The sequence below is a fragment of the Rhinolophus ferrumequinum genome (assembly GCF_004115265.2).
Source record: "Rhinolophus ferrumequinum isolate MPI-CBG mRhiFer1 chromosome 5 unlocalized genomic scaffold, mRhiFer1_v1.p scaffold_110_arrow_ctg1, whole genome shotgun sequence".
In the NCBI taxonomy this organism is placed as follows: Eukaryota; Metazoa; Chordata; class Mammalia; order Chiroptera; family Rhinolophidae; genus Rhinolophus; species Rhinolophus ferrumequinum.
In genome coordinates, this window is record NW_022680355.1 from 16239819 (window position 1) to 16255880 (window position 16062).

At 45.5% G+C, this 16062-nt stretch overlaps 1 protein-coding gene across 10 annotated transcripts in view; it reads left to right on the top strand.

The window, feature by feature from the left end:
- The window catches only part of CELF2 (CUGBP Elav-like family member 2), a 486548-nt gene that overhangs the window by 431229 nt on the left and 39257 nt on the right, over window positions 1-16062 (top strand). For all 10 annotated transcript variants that reach the window (XM_033100763.1, XM_033100761.1, XM_033100765.1 and 7 more), the window contains 2 exons: window positions 3435-3498; window positions 12746-12880. In XM_033100763.1, the coding sequence (XP_032956654.1) occupies window positions 3435-3498; window positions 12746-12880 (199 nt within the window). The remainder of the gene's footprint in view (window positions 1-3434; window positions 3499-12745; window positions 12881-16062) is intronic.

Genomic DNA, 16062 nt, shown 5'->3' on the forward strand with positions numbered 1-16062 from the left:
GCGGTGCGTGGGCCCCAGGAGAGAGGGGCCGCTGTGACTCTTACAAGCTACTTGTCCCCTAAGTACGCTAGGGAATTCATTTGGGGGACATTTTGAATCGCAGGAAATTACTGAAATCAGCACTGATGCAGAATATTTTTCCAAGTTACATCGATTAGCATAAGCACGTGACTCATTGAATTCTTGCCTGATAGAGGCTGAGCAGAGTCCCACCAGGCTAAGCCCATGTTTCAGAGACATCATAAAATCCTGCATTCGAAGGGGTACAGCATGCTTCACAGACGGTTCTGTCAGGATGCCGAGGCAGCTGTAGTTGGAGAGCTCACTGCCTCGGAGGTCCGTTCCACGCCAGGACCTCAAATGAAATCCCCGTGGAACTCTATTTTCAGTGATCCTGGGTCTTCCCGGTGGAACTGTATCAACAAGATCATATATTTCTTACTTTACCTATTTGACACCAAAAAATTAATCCTATTTCAGGTCAAATAGACCCAATTCTTTCAACCATCCCTCCCATTTAATTGTTTCTTAACTCACTTTATTGGTTTTCCTTTGAGCCACCCATTTCACTCTGTCAATGTCTTTATTCAAATACAGTCACCAGCATTTAAGACACTTCCCGAGTAAGAGCCAAACAGCACAGACCCCGAGTGTGGATTCTCAAATCTTTTAATGTAGCTTCACAGTGGCATTTGTAGTAACCATGTCCCATGCAAGATGGAAGGCAGCTAACACTTCTCCAAGTTTTTATTTATCTTTACATGAACTACTGCCAAACCCTGCCACTCTACCCCATTTTTCTGTTTTGGGACCCAAATGCTGGACTCCGTGTTTATTAATATAACTTCATATTGTGAGATTGGTCTTTTACTCCAGCCTCTGTCTGTGTGTGTACGTGCATGCGTGCAGGTATGTGTTTGTGTCCTGATGCTGTCGTTTCACCTTTAACCGTTCCTCTCAGGATTGTATCATCCATTAGCCTTACTTTATAGCAGAACACATATTGTTCTATAATGTCCAGTGGCCTTGACAGCTCAGACTCCCCTCAGGTGAGAAAAAGGGAGACTCCAACAAGTTGCATCACGTGACCCAAAGTCATGCTGCTGGTACTCAAATGGGGTTCACCCCTCTGTGTTCCCTCCATGTTCTCAGAAGACAAACATGGCTCCTAGTCCACATTTTCCCCACCTCACCCCAGTGCCTTTTGGGGTCCAGCGTGTCATAGCTACTCAATGCATGTTCAATTAACGAACAAGGACCATTCATCTCCTGTCTTCACCTGAGCACTTACCGAAAGCCTTGACCAAGTTTGCTGTCATCTCGTCATTTCTCCATCTGATCCACGGAGACACCATCAGAGATATTGCCTGATGTCTTGCTAACATCTATATGTGCTCTGCCGTGTCTTCTTTGTCTATCAGTCTAGAAATTCTAGGAGAAAAATGAGTCTAAGTTAACAATATTTGTTTTCTACAAGCTCGTGCTTTTCGGTTGTGCACAGACCATCTGTTTAATTGCATATGTAAGATTTTTAATTAGAAATTGAAGTCAAGCTCACCTCTTCACATTGTCTAAGGATCCAGCTTCCCACCCCACCATTTTCAAAGACATGTGGCTGTCTGCATGTCCCTGGTCTTCTGGCACATCTCCCATCCCCCTTGACTTACAGAAATCTCTAGTACATGTTTCTTTGGTCACATCTGCAAATGATTTCTGTACCCTGAAAGAGAATTCGTCTCATCCTCATTTATAAAACACGTTTCTATGCGCTCTTATCTGTGTGTTCTCATGAGCATCCATCCTTTCTTTGCCGTGTTTGTTCTACTGCTTTCTAATGAAAGCCCAGGTCTCTGAAAGGGCCCTTGGCTTTAAGGCATTCCCCACCTCCGTGTGCAGGGGCTGAGCCCCGCTCCCCACAGAACGGCGTTCAGTGGAAAGAACCCTCAGTAATAGTTTCACGACACTCCAGGTATGTCCACTTACCTCGGTAGATTTTATTAATGCCTCAAAATGTCTTCAAAGCTGTTTTAATTTTGCTTAACTTTAATTTTTAAAAATTTCTGATAGGAGGAGGGAGTAAGGGGTCGCAACCACAAGAGAATGGAAAAATTAAGTAATCAAACCATCATAACAAGGGATTTCTCTCCATCAAAATGTGTAATCCCTACCTTCTTCTTCTTCCTCCTCTCTTCGTGTGTGTCTGTGTGTGTCTGTGTGTGTGATACCGAGGTAATCTCTTCCAACAAGTCAAGAGGGATGACTGAACATTAGATACACTTTTCTGGTGACTGAATGTTAGTCCCCATGATAGCATTGTCACTAAGTCTTCAGTTCAAACAGCCACTGATACCCTACTCTGCTTGGTGTTTTTAAGTCAACTGGCAGATGCCCATGTCTAAGTCATATTCATCATGGAGTTTCCTTCTTGTTGAACTGACTTACCCCGAGGAGTGACTGTGCTGTACAGTTATGTTTCGCAGAGCTCCACATAAATTCTGAAAGCTGGTTTTTAAATAGTGAATGCATCTTATTCCTCCAAGGCACATAACAATTTTTCAATAATAAATTTGGTGAGTCTATGCTTTGTGGTACCCATGTACATTTGAGTAGAGGAGGTAACTATATGCTTGCTCCTATATACAAACTGTGTCTGTATTGATCTACCTTACCAGAGAGAGATCAATAAATCTAGTCAAACAATATAGCACCTCAGTGTTAACCTATAATTCAACTCAATTGGGCAAATAGAGGGGCATTTTAGGACAGTAGCCACATGCACTTACCTTGTGGTACCCACTGATTCTATGCGGGGTCGGGGGATGTGTTTGGGAAAGCTCTAGGGAGAAATGCAGACACCTTTTCACAGATACGTTCATTTCTTTTTTAAAAGATGCTGACAAATAGCATGTTTCTCTCTGCCAGTGAAGATGGTCTTAAAGTGAGTGACCATTGTCTTGGTCATGTGGCCATGGCTTGACATACGTTTATGTCTGAGTTGTGATGATTTCTCTGTTAAGCCAAGAGTCACTGAGTGCATGTGCTTCTAATAAAGGATGGAGGAAACTGAGCTGTGGGAAAAGTAGAAGAGACGGAAAGATGGACCTTGATTGACGGCTGAGTTACAGTAACTACTAGATGACAGAGAGATAGCACTAGTCACCCATGTCAGTTTCAATAGATTTAACACCTGGTTGTTAAATAGAGTAAATCGGTTAATTGTTTTAAGGCAGCAGCCGTTATTGAGTTTCCCCAGTGTCTGTGTTCTTAGTGGAGATTAGACATTTCTATGGATTTGCAGCCCCAACTCTGGGAACCTTCAGGCCATTAAGAGACAGCAGCAGCCAACTGTATCCACACAGAGGAAACCGGATGTGTCCCCAGTTTCATCCGGAAGTCCCTTTGCCCCCCTCTCACACTTTCCCTTTCCTTTGCAGCTTCTGCAGCAGGCCACCTCCTCCAGCAATTTGGGTGCATTCAGTGGCATTCAGCAAATGGCTGGTGAGTCATGGACCCTGCCTTTCCTTGTGACCGGCTTCTGTCTGAACTGGGGGCGGGACGGTGGGGAGGCAGGGGTCAGAGGGCAAAGAAAAGCCTCAGGGGATAAGAACAAAGAGCAGTTAGCAGTCCTACTCACTTTAGCTTCTCGGAAAGTCGTTCTCCTACCTCTGGTGTTTCTAACACTTATAACATGAGGGGGCTGAGAATCCCTGCATAGCATACTTTATTTATTTATTTATTTATTTTTACTTAAAAAAAACAAATGGGATTGGGTACTGGGGAATTTCCAACAGGATTCCTATATCCAGAGCAGCCAAAATGATTAATATCCCTGTAAAATGTTAATAATAGGCAGTCAATAAAAATGTGCTGACCTCCATAATGAAAGCCAAGATTGCAGGCCTCTCTTTGATACAGTTCTAGTCCCTTGATAACCACAGACAATTAACAGGGTGCCTTTTTTAACTTGGTGCCCCAGTTGACAGAATTGGGCATCGGACGCTTTTGTGTGGAAGTGTCATCTTTGTTCTTCAGAAAATCAAAGTGTGGCTGGATTTGAAAGCCAGCTCATGAAGGGTTTCTTTTCCTAATGAGCTGTGTCAGTAGTAAGTGAGGTGCAGTGATTAGTGAAAGGTCATTCCTACTGTGTCACCTTCCAGGCTGATACCCGAACTTTCCACGGGGCCAGGGGAGGCAGCCCGAGCAATAAATCAGAGCACAGGTGCCATTAACCTGCCGAGAGAAACAGTGAGGAAGCTCTTTCCTTATTTGATTCCAGAGGGGTGGGGAGAGAGGGCAAAAAGAAGAACAGATTTTTGGCACATGAAAATCAGGCAGTTTGTTTTCATCAAGGGCACTGTGAGTCAATGAAATGAAACCTGAATGTGCAGAAGAAAAACCAGATTTCTTTAGCTGTCACTATGAAACCTCCTTTTTACCCTCTCTTTTTTTCCCCCCCAAATACATATCCTTGGTTTTGGTTTTTGTTGTGGTGGTGGTTGTTGTTGTTTCTCTTTGAAGGCATCTGGAAAGACTTTCGATGAGCATACACAGGTTTCTCCTAATACGTGTTCTGTCACTGTCAGCCAAGTTCTGTGGCCTCGTGGGCTAAGCTGAGCTGTTGTCTAATGGCGCACACTGGCCTACAGTAGAAATACTGCAGAATATTCATTGGGCTTTCAATCTCCTGGCACTGCCAGCTTGTTCTGTTGCAATTATAGCTTTTGGATTATTAGAAAAACATATATATATTCAAATGATAAGCAGTTAAATCATTCATCTGTATCTTTATAAATACAGTTTGGGAAGCTGGCCTTGGAGCTCAGAATCACTTTGAATGGTGAATTTATTTTTAGTCCTATGAAGGAAATTGGAGTGACATAAGTAAAATATTCAGAAGTTTTCTATTTTTTAAAAAGAGAAAGACCTCCAGATTGCAAGCTCAAAAATAAATGCTAAGATTTGTCACGTTTTCAGCCAATGCAAGATTTGTTTTTCTTCTAATAGTATGGACTCACCCTGATCCAAAATGAGGGTCTTTGCTTCAAGGAAGCCTCAGGCTCTCCCACTCCCACCGTGGAATTATGCAGAGAAGGTCGCTGGGTCCTCAGGCCGCTCCAAGCGCGTCTCCTGGGTGCCCTGTCATTTTTCATGAGGTGTGCGCGCCTCTGCCTCCTCAGCCACAGGTCAGGATATTAGTGCTCACATGCTGTGTGCGCTCATTTCAAAACGGAGGCTACATGGGAAACACCTTAGAAGGTGCATCAAGCAGATGGCTGATGTAAAGGCATTCAGTGAATGCGCTGGGCTTTCCAAATTACTCCTTCCTTGAATCTTCAGCATACTAAATTCAGCACCTCAAGTCTGCACAGGCTGTGGAATCAAATGCTGAATGAGCCCATCCATGTCTGCCAGTCATCTTGAATATGGAGAGTGTTAAGGAAATCAATGTCAAGGCTTTGCCTGCCGGGCGATTTTCCTGTTAAGGGTACCCTCCATTCAGATGCATAATCAAGGCTCATCCGCCTCAGTGTTTGAAGCACCCTAGTGTGGGCTGTATTTTTTTTTTTCAGTGATGCAGTTGAATGGCCTTCTGCTCTTTCATCTTCTCCCAAAAGTAGGGCTTACCTTTTGTCTTTGCCAATCATCTCACGAGTGTTCTATAGGGAACTGCGAATAGAGGCTACTTTCTAGAGGAAGCTTTCTCAACTCCCCAGATGTGGGCGCACTCCCCACCCCCGGCCTGATCCCCTAAAGCCCCTTCCTGCCTCACCTTCCTCCCTCACCTCTCTGATACCGCTGAGTCTCCATGCGTCCAGCCGTGGCCCAGGCCAGTGAACCCAGCCCTCACGCCACTAAAGAGGGGCTCGTGACTACGTTTGAGTGGACGAGTGAATAAATTTATAAACCAACAAACTCAAATTCATGTCTTGGATATGTTCCCAATGGCACTTAAGTTAAATGCCTGTTTTTTGTTTTTTTTTAATTAAGAAATGTGGCGTTCGCCTCCTATTTAAGCCAAAAGGAAACATTATGTAAACTAAGGACAATATGCTCGCGAATGAGCTGTCGAGGGTTTGGGACTCGAGAGTTTTCACAGCATCACACATGTTAGAGCCCACGGTACATGACACACGTGGTAGAAGGGATTGGAGCAGCCCAGAGGTCCCTGATCCCGAACCCCACTTGAGGTTAAAATGCCTTCGAGTGATTGAAATTGTGGCACAGTGCAAGGGGGCACCCACACAGTTCAAATGCCAGTTTTGTGTCTGCAGTGCCGTGTAATAAACACCACGTGGAAATCCAAGGACTCCAGCTTGGAGCACCATCACCAAAGGAGTGAAATATCATTTCAGAAACCAATAATATTTTGTGTGAACAACTCTCAGAACATAATGGTCTGTCCTTCAGGGGACTGAGGTTTATCCACAGAGTCTAAAACATCTCATTTGAATGAGCCTTGCTGTTTGAGGAGAAAATAAAATAAATCCCACTCCCCCTTCCCCAGAAAAAAACAGAAAAAGAAATTTTAGATGATAAGCTACTAAGTAGTTGCATCAATAAAACGGAATGAGACACCCGCTCCACTTTGTTTGGGAAAAAAAACTTACCATTTCCTTTCAAACTTAATTTTAAATGTGTTCCATGATTTTATAAAAGAGATGGAATTTAAAAGCAGAAAATAGATTGGGATCAAATCTTTATAAGCTGAATGCTTTTATGTATACATTCTGTGCGTCTTTCAAGTTGATTGATTTTTCCCTCTGAAAACTTCTAATAAAAACTTGTCCATTTTTCACTCAACGGTGGTATTTCTTACACAAGTTTCTGAAATCTCAGACACTTGGGTCTGAGTTTGGGCTCAGAGTCTGGATTTTTCCTGAAGAGAAAGGAATAAGCAAAAATTTCTTTGTAGCAACTATCATCCCAAAAAAGCATCAAGTTAGAAAAACAACAGTACTATTTTACAATTTTGACAGAGCTCCTTGAAATAATCATGCCTTTTATCCTCACAGTATGCCAAGGATGGAGCCACCACTTTGTTACAGCATCACAATTGAAAAAAAGAAAAAGCAAGTATAAAAATGTTAAATAAGTTATGTGAGACCACAACACCAGTGAGGAGCAACATACGGGCTAGGACACAGAATCCCCAAATATCACGACTTTATGACATAGGGACCATTAGCATCCCATTTTGCAGGTTGGGACAACTGAGGCTTAGAGAGGTTAATTAATAAGCTTGCCCAAAGTCACTAAGCTAGTAAGTGGCTGATTCAAATTTCACATCCACTTCAGCCTGATCCAGTACCTGAGCTCTCTGTTGCTCCCCCAGTTTATAAAACAGCGCTCAGTGTCTCAACAAATTCAGGTGTGTTTGCATATATCCAGGCTGCAGTGACTGGCCACAGTTTAGCTGGCCATAACCAGCAAGGCTGAGCTATAGAGGGAAATAATGCAGCGAGAGCCCCAAATCTGCTCAAAAAGAAACAATTCTGCGACAGTACCAGGAAAACTGCCTCCCTCTCATTCAGGACAACATTTCAAATGCATTAAGAGTGGGTTGCTTTTCCCTAGGGTGAGAGATTGTTATTAGGAAATTATAGAGATTATGAAGCAGTGGAGGAAAAAGAGGAGAGTTCCACTTTGCTTCTGATACTCAGTACAGCTGGTAGTAAGTCCCTTTCAGAATGTCTGGTCTGAGTTGTAAAAGTAACAGTAAAATTGGAGAGTGCAAATATTTGCTTCAAAGCACAACATGGTGAGGCTTTCATCAATTTGAGATCCATTCCCAGAGAAAACTGTCTAAGGATATCTGGGATGAGTGGAGAGGAGGGGAGATGCTTACAAAGACTGCTTTGGAGTCTCTTCCTGGGTGTGAGGTGTGCCTCCTGGACCCACAGGATTTCCGTTCTTCCCAAGGCCCGGCTCCTACCCTCGCACCACACACACTTCCTGCGAATGTGCTAATGGGCCTTATGAGAACTCCATAACCACCCATCTGTCACTTTATAACAGACCTGATTGGCAAGCACTTGTAACAACTGACATCTGTTCTCACTTATTGATATGCAGATTTATGGTAATTGCTATGAACAATAAGACACAAAATTACCTAAGGTGAACATTAAATTAAATTTTCATGCCTTCTCCTTATAAATAATTTTTTTTAAAATCTTAAGTTTCAAGTAGGCAGATAGCACATCTGTTTTCTACATCATTTCTTCGTTTTGAGAGGACCTTCTTTCCCCAAGTAATGAATGAGCTGTGGAATCCCTGTATTCTCAACTTTTTCTTCCTTTTTTTTTTTTTTTTTTTTTTTGGCCATCTAGATCTTGGCACACTGTTGGGTTTCATAAAACTTATTTAAATGTTTTGCACTTCTAGTCCCCTAGATTGTCGCCCCTCGTTTGTGGGGTGCCCATCGGAGCAGAGTGCTTCCTGAGGTTCAAAGTGGTGGGTTTTTCCTCAGAAAAGAGCGGTTGCCAACCCAGAGGCAGCTTTCCCATTGCCGCTGCCCGCTGTCCGTCTGGTGCCCTTTCTGGGTTATTGTGTGGGAGCAGCCGGGAAGTAGAAAGTGGGCCTGGATGGGCGGAGAGCCAGCTGAAACAGGAAAGAACAGGATGCGCTCACACACCCCCAAAAGAAAAAGGAAAACTGAAAGGAACCAGAAGTGGGAATTGGAAGTGAGCAGAAGCAGAAGCCCCCAGTGGAGACGGCCTCAGGGGGCCCCAGTGCTGACCCAGCGCAGTTAAAGCAAGGAGAAGCCTCCTTCCCGCTGGGAGCAGGCTGTCGAAGCAGCCTGAGTCTGAGGAGAGGTCTGAGAGAAGCAGTCAGTGTGCCAGCAAAGTCGGGGGCAGCTGAGGGGGCCGAGGAGGAAACCGTGAGCCAGTCCACACAGCGTTCCCAGCTGCTCCCTGATCTGGGGCCAATGCATTTTCTGGATACTGTGGCCCCCACACCCCCCACCTCTATAGGAGGGGATGGTACGTGGAATGTCCACAGCAGGAATGAGGGCTCCCTGGCGCTGGGGACAGGAGTCCCCATGAACGCGTGCTGTTGGCAGGGCGCCTTCTGTTCCAGGCCCACCTCACAGCTGAGAATCCCAGGCTCACACAGGGTGAGGCAGAGCCTGCATCGCAGCTCATGGGTCTGAGAAAATGCCGTCTGCACGCCACTTGACCAGCCGTGCTGCCTCCAGGAAATGGCACTTGTTGTCATGTTGTCACCAGCATTCCTGGCCTGGGAACACAGGACAGGGTGAAGAGGAGAATCTTCTGCACTGAGCAGAGCAGACATGTGGGAGTCAGGGCTGGGAACGGGGCCCCCAACCCAGAATAGTTGGCCAGGAGGCTGTGCCTTCCCTCTCTGGTGTACTGAGCACTCCTATTGGGGAACAAGAGGGGGAGGGGTGCCGGGAGAGCCTGCCAGGGTCACCCCAGGACCGTGGAAGGACCAGGGTAGGATAGGTGTGATCTCCGCTGGGAGGCCTCTGCCTCCATCAGCTCCCTATCAAACCAGAGGCCACTGAGAATGAGTTTCTGAGTTTGGACCTATTTCCAGAAACTGATGGAGTAGGATTACCTCACCACCACCAAATCCCTGGCTTCTCCCTGCTCTGATTTACAGCGGCTTCCTTGGGGGCAGGTGCTTAATCCTCAGTGCGTGCCCAGGGCCTGCCCCATCGTGGCCACTTGGTAACTGCTGGATGGATGGACGGCTGACCGTGGATGGACGCATGGACGGGCTGGTGGATGGATAGGCAGGCACATACTCTGCTGGCTTCTCCGTCTAACCCTTCCCCTCTTCCTTTTCCCTCAAATTCCTCATGAGCTGGGGCTCATGATGGCCTCTCCTTTCCACCCATCATCTCTGCTTCCTGTGGCCCAGGTTTTTCCTTTCCTTGCAGTGTGATTGTTGAGCAGAGTGCCCCCTACCCCCACTGTGGAGCCCCAGCGCCGAAATCCCTCTGCCTGGGCTTTCTAGTGGAGGCAGGGAAAGGCTGCACAGGATGGCACTCTCGGGTGGTGAAGTGTGGGAAGGGGAAATGCAGACGAGACACTGAGAGGGACCCACAGGGTCTCGCCCAGGGTTTTTGAGTGGAGATGGCAGTGGGCTAGAGAACCTGAGTGGGGTCGGCTGGGCTCGGGGACCTGTAATGAGTGTCAGTGGCGAGATGAGGAAAAGACATGGTTCTAATAAATATTTGTAGAATGGATTAACGATTGCAGAAACAGTATTTGATATCTCGTAAATACAAAGAACTGACCAAAAATGGAGAAAACTAAAACCCTGGCTGGGTCTACTGTCAATACTCGTTATGGCAATTTATGAAAATCTCATATACTGCTAGTTACCCTGGTCATTCATCCATCAGTCACCTACTATATAGATAGCAGTGTGTGTGTGTGTGTGTGTGTGTGTGTGTGTGTGTTTTAGCTGGACTTAATAATGAACAAGATAACACCTTTGTCCTCAAGGAACTTAGTATCGAGTTCTGAGGGTAAGAAAGACACAGCGATGGTGTCCAAGTGGGATTTGATGAAGGAATGCCCCAGAGCTATAAACAGGTTGATGAGGGAGTTTGCAGACCACGTGCAGAGTGCGAGCATTACTGCACACCTGTCATCCTTCTGCGGCTGGGGGGAGGTGTGGCTGATGGTGTCCCCAGCCTGGGCTCCAAGGCCTCGGCTCAGACCTGAGCCCCGGACAAGCTCCTTCCAGCTCTGGAATGCTGCCATGCGGGCGCCGTGGCTTCTGCCTGGAACGGGCCTGAGGAGATGTCCCGGACGAGGACCCTGTGACCTGGGCTTAGTCGTGGTTCTGGGTGGCATTAATCAGTGCCAGATGTGCATTGCGGGATGTACTTTGAGCGCTATCCCCTCCTCCTGTCTGCGCAGCCAGCTGATGTAGTCCGGTCATCTGGTTTACATCACTAAAACATGAGAGGGGACTTTAGTCATTGCAGGGCCCAGAGGGGACAGCACACGTTCCCTACTCCTGAAGACATAACTCAGAACCCGCCCTGGTCACACTCGAGTGCCAAATGCGCCCAGGAGTCGGCCCCTCCTGGGTGCAGGTGAGTCTGCCCTGAAGTCCAACAGCTCCTGTTACACACACGCACACACGCACATGCATGCGCACACACGCAGACGCGCTCTGTTTGCTCAGAGAAGCCTGAGACGTGAGGCCAGTGCTTTCCCAGCTCCCACACTCTCACAGGTACGACCCTGTGTGAAGAGCTCCCTCCCAGGTACCTGTGCTGCAGAAAGCAGGGTCCGAAGTCGCAGGTGCCACCAGGGCTTGTGTCCTGCCTCTGAGAGTCCCCAGGAATGGAGGGAGCTTTGAAAAACAGGTGTTGAGCTTCCACCCTAAGCCAACAGGCCTGGACATCTGGAAGCAGACTGAGTGTCATTTTGAGCAAAATGAGAGCCCATTTGGCAGCAAAGACATCAGGAACTCTTCTCTGAGTAGCCATAAGTCCTGATTGAGGGGGTCAGGTCGTAGGCGCGGGGTAAGTGAGCCGTCCTCAGGCTGAGGCAGCACAACTGCGGCTTGGGGCTTTCACAGGTATGTTACTGGAACATTCTCTCTCCTCTCCACCCACCACCCAAAAAAACATATAGGGAAGTTGTCATCTGGCCACTCTCTCCGAAGCAGATTAAATTTGCTAAATAACATTTATTAAATTCCTGGATTTGAGACATGCGAACAAGGTAAAATTAAGCTGATTATTTAACTCCAGTATTTTTCTATATAAAATTTCTCTGTATAAGGAGAGAACCCGTTGTTTCCTGCCTCTCAAATGTACATTAGTGTGAAATGAATCATGGAGACCCATCCTCGTGTTCTTGCAAAGTTTCATTTCTCTCTGCTATTTTTTCTCAGTTTTCACTAGCCAGAGAGTCACTCTAGTTAAAAGTTATCCCTCCTTAAAATCCAAATACCTTTAAAATGTATATATGAATATTTTACAGGGGAAAATATGAGCTCCTGCCATTGTCGTTTATTCATTCTTTTAGTCCTCAAGCATGATTGGCTACACTGTAGCGTTCACATTTACAGTGAGTCTGGAGAGAGGAGTTCAGTAACAACAATAACGAGAGTGGTTGCTAACGTTTGTTGAGCGCTTATGTTGTACCAGTGACTGTACTAAGTAATTTGCTTCATCACCTTATTTAATCTACACAACAACTCTTCGAGGTAAGATACAGTTAATATTACCACTCACTAAAGAAGTGAAGTGGTCAAGTCGTTGGCCCAGAGTCACACAACTGGTAAAGTGGCAGAGCCAGGAAGCCCTAGCAGTTCAACCTCTGAGCAAGAAACTGTCATTCCCGGTAAACTACCATTTTTCACCAATAAACTGTCCTTTCCTCTCTGGTACCTTCTCTGTGCAGCTGCAGAGCTTGGACACTTGAGAGTTTGCCCTGCAGCCCTTCCTCGCTCTGCCCAAGCCCCGAGCTCCCCGTTTCATGACAGCTCCCCGGGGGAGCCCCTGCCAGGGCTGGTCTCCACACAGCAGTCTCCCCCTAGCTTTGCTGGGGGTCTCTGCAGTGCAGCTGGGAAGAGTGCCCGCCTTAGGACAGGCAGCCCCACAATGAGGCGACTGCTGAGGAGAAGCCACAAGGCAGCTGGGCAGACTACACCGTCGTCGTAGGGCCTACAGCCCTTGACATCTGTCCTGTCTTGTTGGGAAACAGGCAAAGAGGCCGGTTGCTCAAGTACCTTCGTCTTCCCTCCACAGGCATGAATGCTTTACAGCTACAGAATCTGGCCACGCTGGCGGCCGCTGCAGCCGCGGCCCAGACCTCAGCCACCACCACCAATGCAAACCCTCTGTCCACCACGAGCAGCGCCCTGGGAGCCCTCACAAGCCCCGGTAAGAGGAGGGGAAAGAAGGGTGCACAGGTCGGCACACAATGGGGGGTGGTGGGAAGGCCAGGCTAGCCAGGCCGTGGAGCCCGGGCACTTCAGTGCTTTTTAAAGAACCAGTTTGAGTGTGTGTGTGTTTTGTTTTCCAAGGGTAAAATGAAAAAATGTTTTCTGTGAGAGAAGCCACCTTGCTGGTGACTCTCACATGTCATTTAGTTTCAAAACTGTGTTGTCCATTCTGTCCTTCCGTCTTCACTGGTGTGAAGAGCCTCACTCTCTTAGTCATGCATTTGTTTCTCCTGCCCTTTTTTTTCCAAAGCAGTTTAAGAATTCTCTGTTAGATCTCAAAATTTCTGATCATTCCAGTGTTATATTTCACACCAGCTCCATCCTTTGATTTTAAAATCCACGGTCTAGTGGGACCATCTTTGTTGTTTGTTTCTGGTCATGTTCTGGGCTATGTCATTTCAAGTCTTTTTCCTCAGAAATGTTGGTGCCTTATTCAAAAGCAGATGCCATTTTTCTTTCATACAAGCCAGACGTAATGTGGTTGCTTGGATACCATCATTTGTTTGTTAAGAAATGTTTCGCTGGCTTCTCTTCCTCTCTGAATTTTCGAGACCTTGATAAATGATCTCACTTCGTCCTCTGGTGCGTGGAGGGGTTGGCCTGGACCCTCTCCAGACTCTCTCTAGCTTTGAAAACCCCCATGACCCTCTATCGACTATGCCCCAAAGATGAGCTAAGTGTTGAGAAAACTTATGTAATAGTGTGGGGTTTTCTTTCAGAAAAATAGAAAATGAAAACTACAGCATTCTGTGGACCAGATTTGTTAAGGCTTTTGACATCAGGGGGCACTGAGGCCCTCTGGCAGGATCAAAGGCAATAATAGCCCTTTGGTTTGTTTATAAAACACTGTGTATCGAATACATTTCCCTCTGAGTACAGTTTGGAGGGAGAAGTCTTGGAGATATGTAGAAGAAGCTGGGGGATTTATCCTTAATGTGCTGTAATCTCATAGCAACAGCTCCTAGATGCATTGACTTCATGCTCTAAAATGTCTTCATTACTCTATGTGGGCCTGATCTCATGCAACAAGCAGTATTCCTGAAATATCAACGTTGTCATTGTTTTCAACAAATTAAACGATAGCTCTAATGCTATAATACATTTGTTATTTAAATAAATACTTTAGTGACTCTTTTTAAGAAAGAAAGAAATATTTTTGACATGATAAATTCCCCCTTATATGAATACTAGTGATTTTTCTTAAAAACAAATTTAAAAATGGACGTGTCTAATATATCTGTTTTATAAATGAGATTGAAAAGTATTTTCTCAAACAAGAATTTTTATCTGCCCTCTGAAGACCATGACATGATTACAGAGTATTATACACACATTTTATTGTCTTTAGTCAAAAGCTGATATTTTTAACTATATTTTGTTTGGACAGAAAACACTAAAAGTCATTCAAAATGTGAATACTTTTTATTTGTTTATATAAAAATGAAGGATTAGCTCTTTTTTTTTAAGAGAAAGCAATATTAACTTTATTTTGGCAAAGTAAATATTTGTAATTTTTCCAACCTTGGCCTTTATCTTCTCTTTTATTGAAAATAACCAGCAGAAACTGACCAAATCATTGGTAACAAGATAGAAAAAAGAAGACTCTTTTTTATGTGAAGACTCTCTTCCTTATATGGCAAGGAGCCATCCTGCCCACAGCCATGAAGAATTTCACTAAGTGTAGTTACATTAAAATCATTCTGCTGTTCCAACAGTTAGGTTGAAGGGTGTGTGGCCTGTTGTTTGCTTGGGAGTCTTCGTTTGACTTTACTAAAATGTGTTCTTCTGTTGTGTATTTGGGCTGGAACGCCTTGGTTTCAGTGAATCAGATTTAATATCTGAACATTTCATTCTTCTTTCAAAGAAAACTTGTCTGTTTAAGAAGCCAAGTGCAAAAGCAGCCGTGAGCTGATCAGTGCGACAAAGTGATTGACAGGTGATGCTTTTGAAGTGCTGGGATCGTGTTAGGTGCTGCCCGAGGAGCTGCGGACGCTGTGAGCAGAAGAGACATGCTCCCTGCTCTCAGGAGCTGCCTGGTCTATGTAGGGAAACATGGACAAGCATGTGCTCTGTAGTGATAGACGAGAGCTGTGAAGAGAGACCAGGCCAATAGGTGGAGAGGGTGAAGGGGATTAAAGGAGGCTTTCCCTCTGAAAAGGTGACATCTGAGCAGAAACCTGAATAAAGGGAAGGAAGCCACATAGATACGTAGGGCAGAGGATGAGCAAGTGTAAAGGCTGAGAGGCAGGTGGAGCTTGGCAGATTGCAAACTAGCAAGGAAGCCATTCTGCTGAGCATAGGGTGGAGTGAGGGGTGAGAGGTGAAAGGTGATGGGTGAGAGGTGAGAGATAAGAGGTGAGGGTGAGAGGTGAGGGTGAGAGGTGAGGAGTGAGAGGTGAGGGGTGAAGTGTGAGGCCTGAGAGGTGAAGGGTGAGGGGTGAGGGTGAGGTGTGAGGGGTGAGAGGTCAAGTCCAACTCCGTGGACCCACACCCATTCCCTCCACTATGGTCAGGAACACAAATATGTCACAAGCTTCTTAAAATGCAGGGTGCTCAGAGAGCCCAGGGAGATGGCAGAAGTCGTCAATGAACTTGAACCATAGTTTCCGTTTCTCCCTGAGACCTTAATGAAAGAGGGCATGTATCCTAAGATGTATTTCCTTCCTTTCTGCTCTTGTTAGAACCCACCACTGGCAAGGTGTCCTTCCCTTTCCTCTTAAGGTGCTTCTGCCCTTTCGTAAATTCTGCAAACTGAAGTAGCGTTGAAAGTGAATTTTCTGTTCTCTGTTGAGGAATGCATAATAGCTGAAAGTATTGCTTCAGAATCCTGAAGGGTAGGTAGCAGCAGAAATGATTGAAATCTACATTTCAATTATTTTTCTTAAGTGTAACTGAAAAATCTAGCATTTAAGTGAAAGTAAATTATTTGTCTACTTTCCATCAGGGACTTTTTCAAAGTCACACAAAACGTGGTTAGTAGAATTCATAAGCCTCCACTTTATCAAAGCAATTTCCTATGAAATAAAAAGAGTTGGAAGCAGTTCCCAAGGCCAATACCATTACTTATTTTTTAAATAACAAAAACCTGGGCTTACTATTGTTCTATTAACAAGTCCAGTC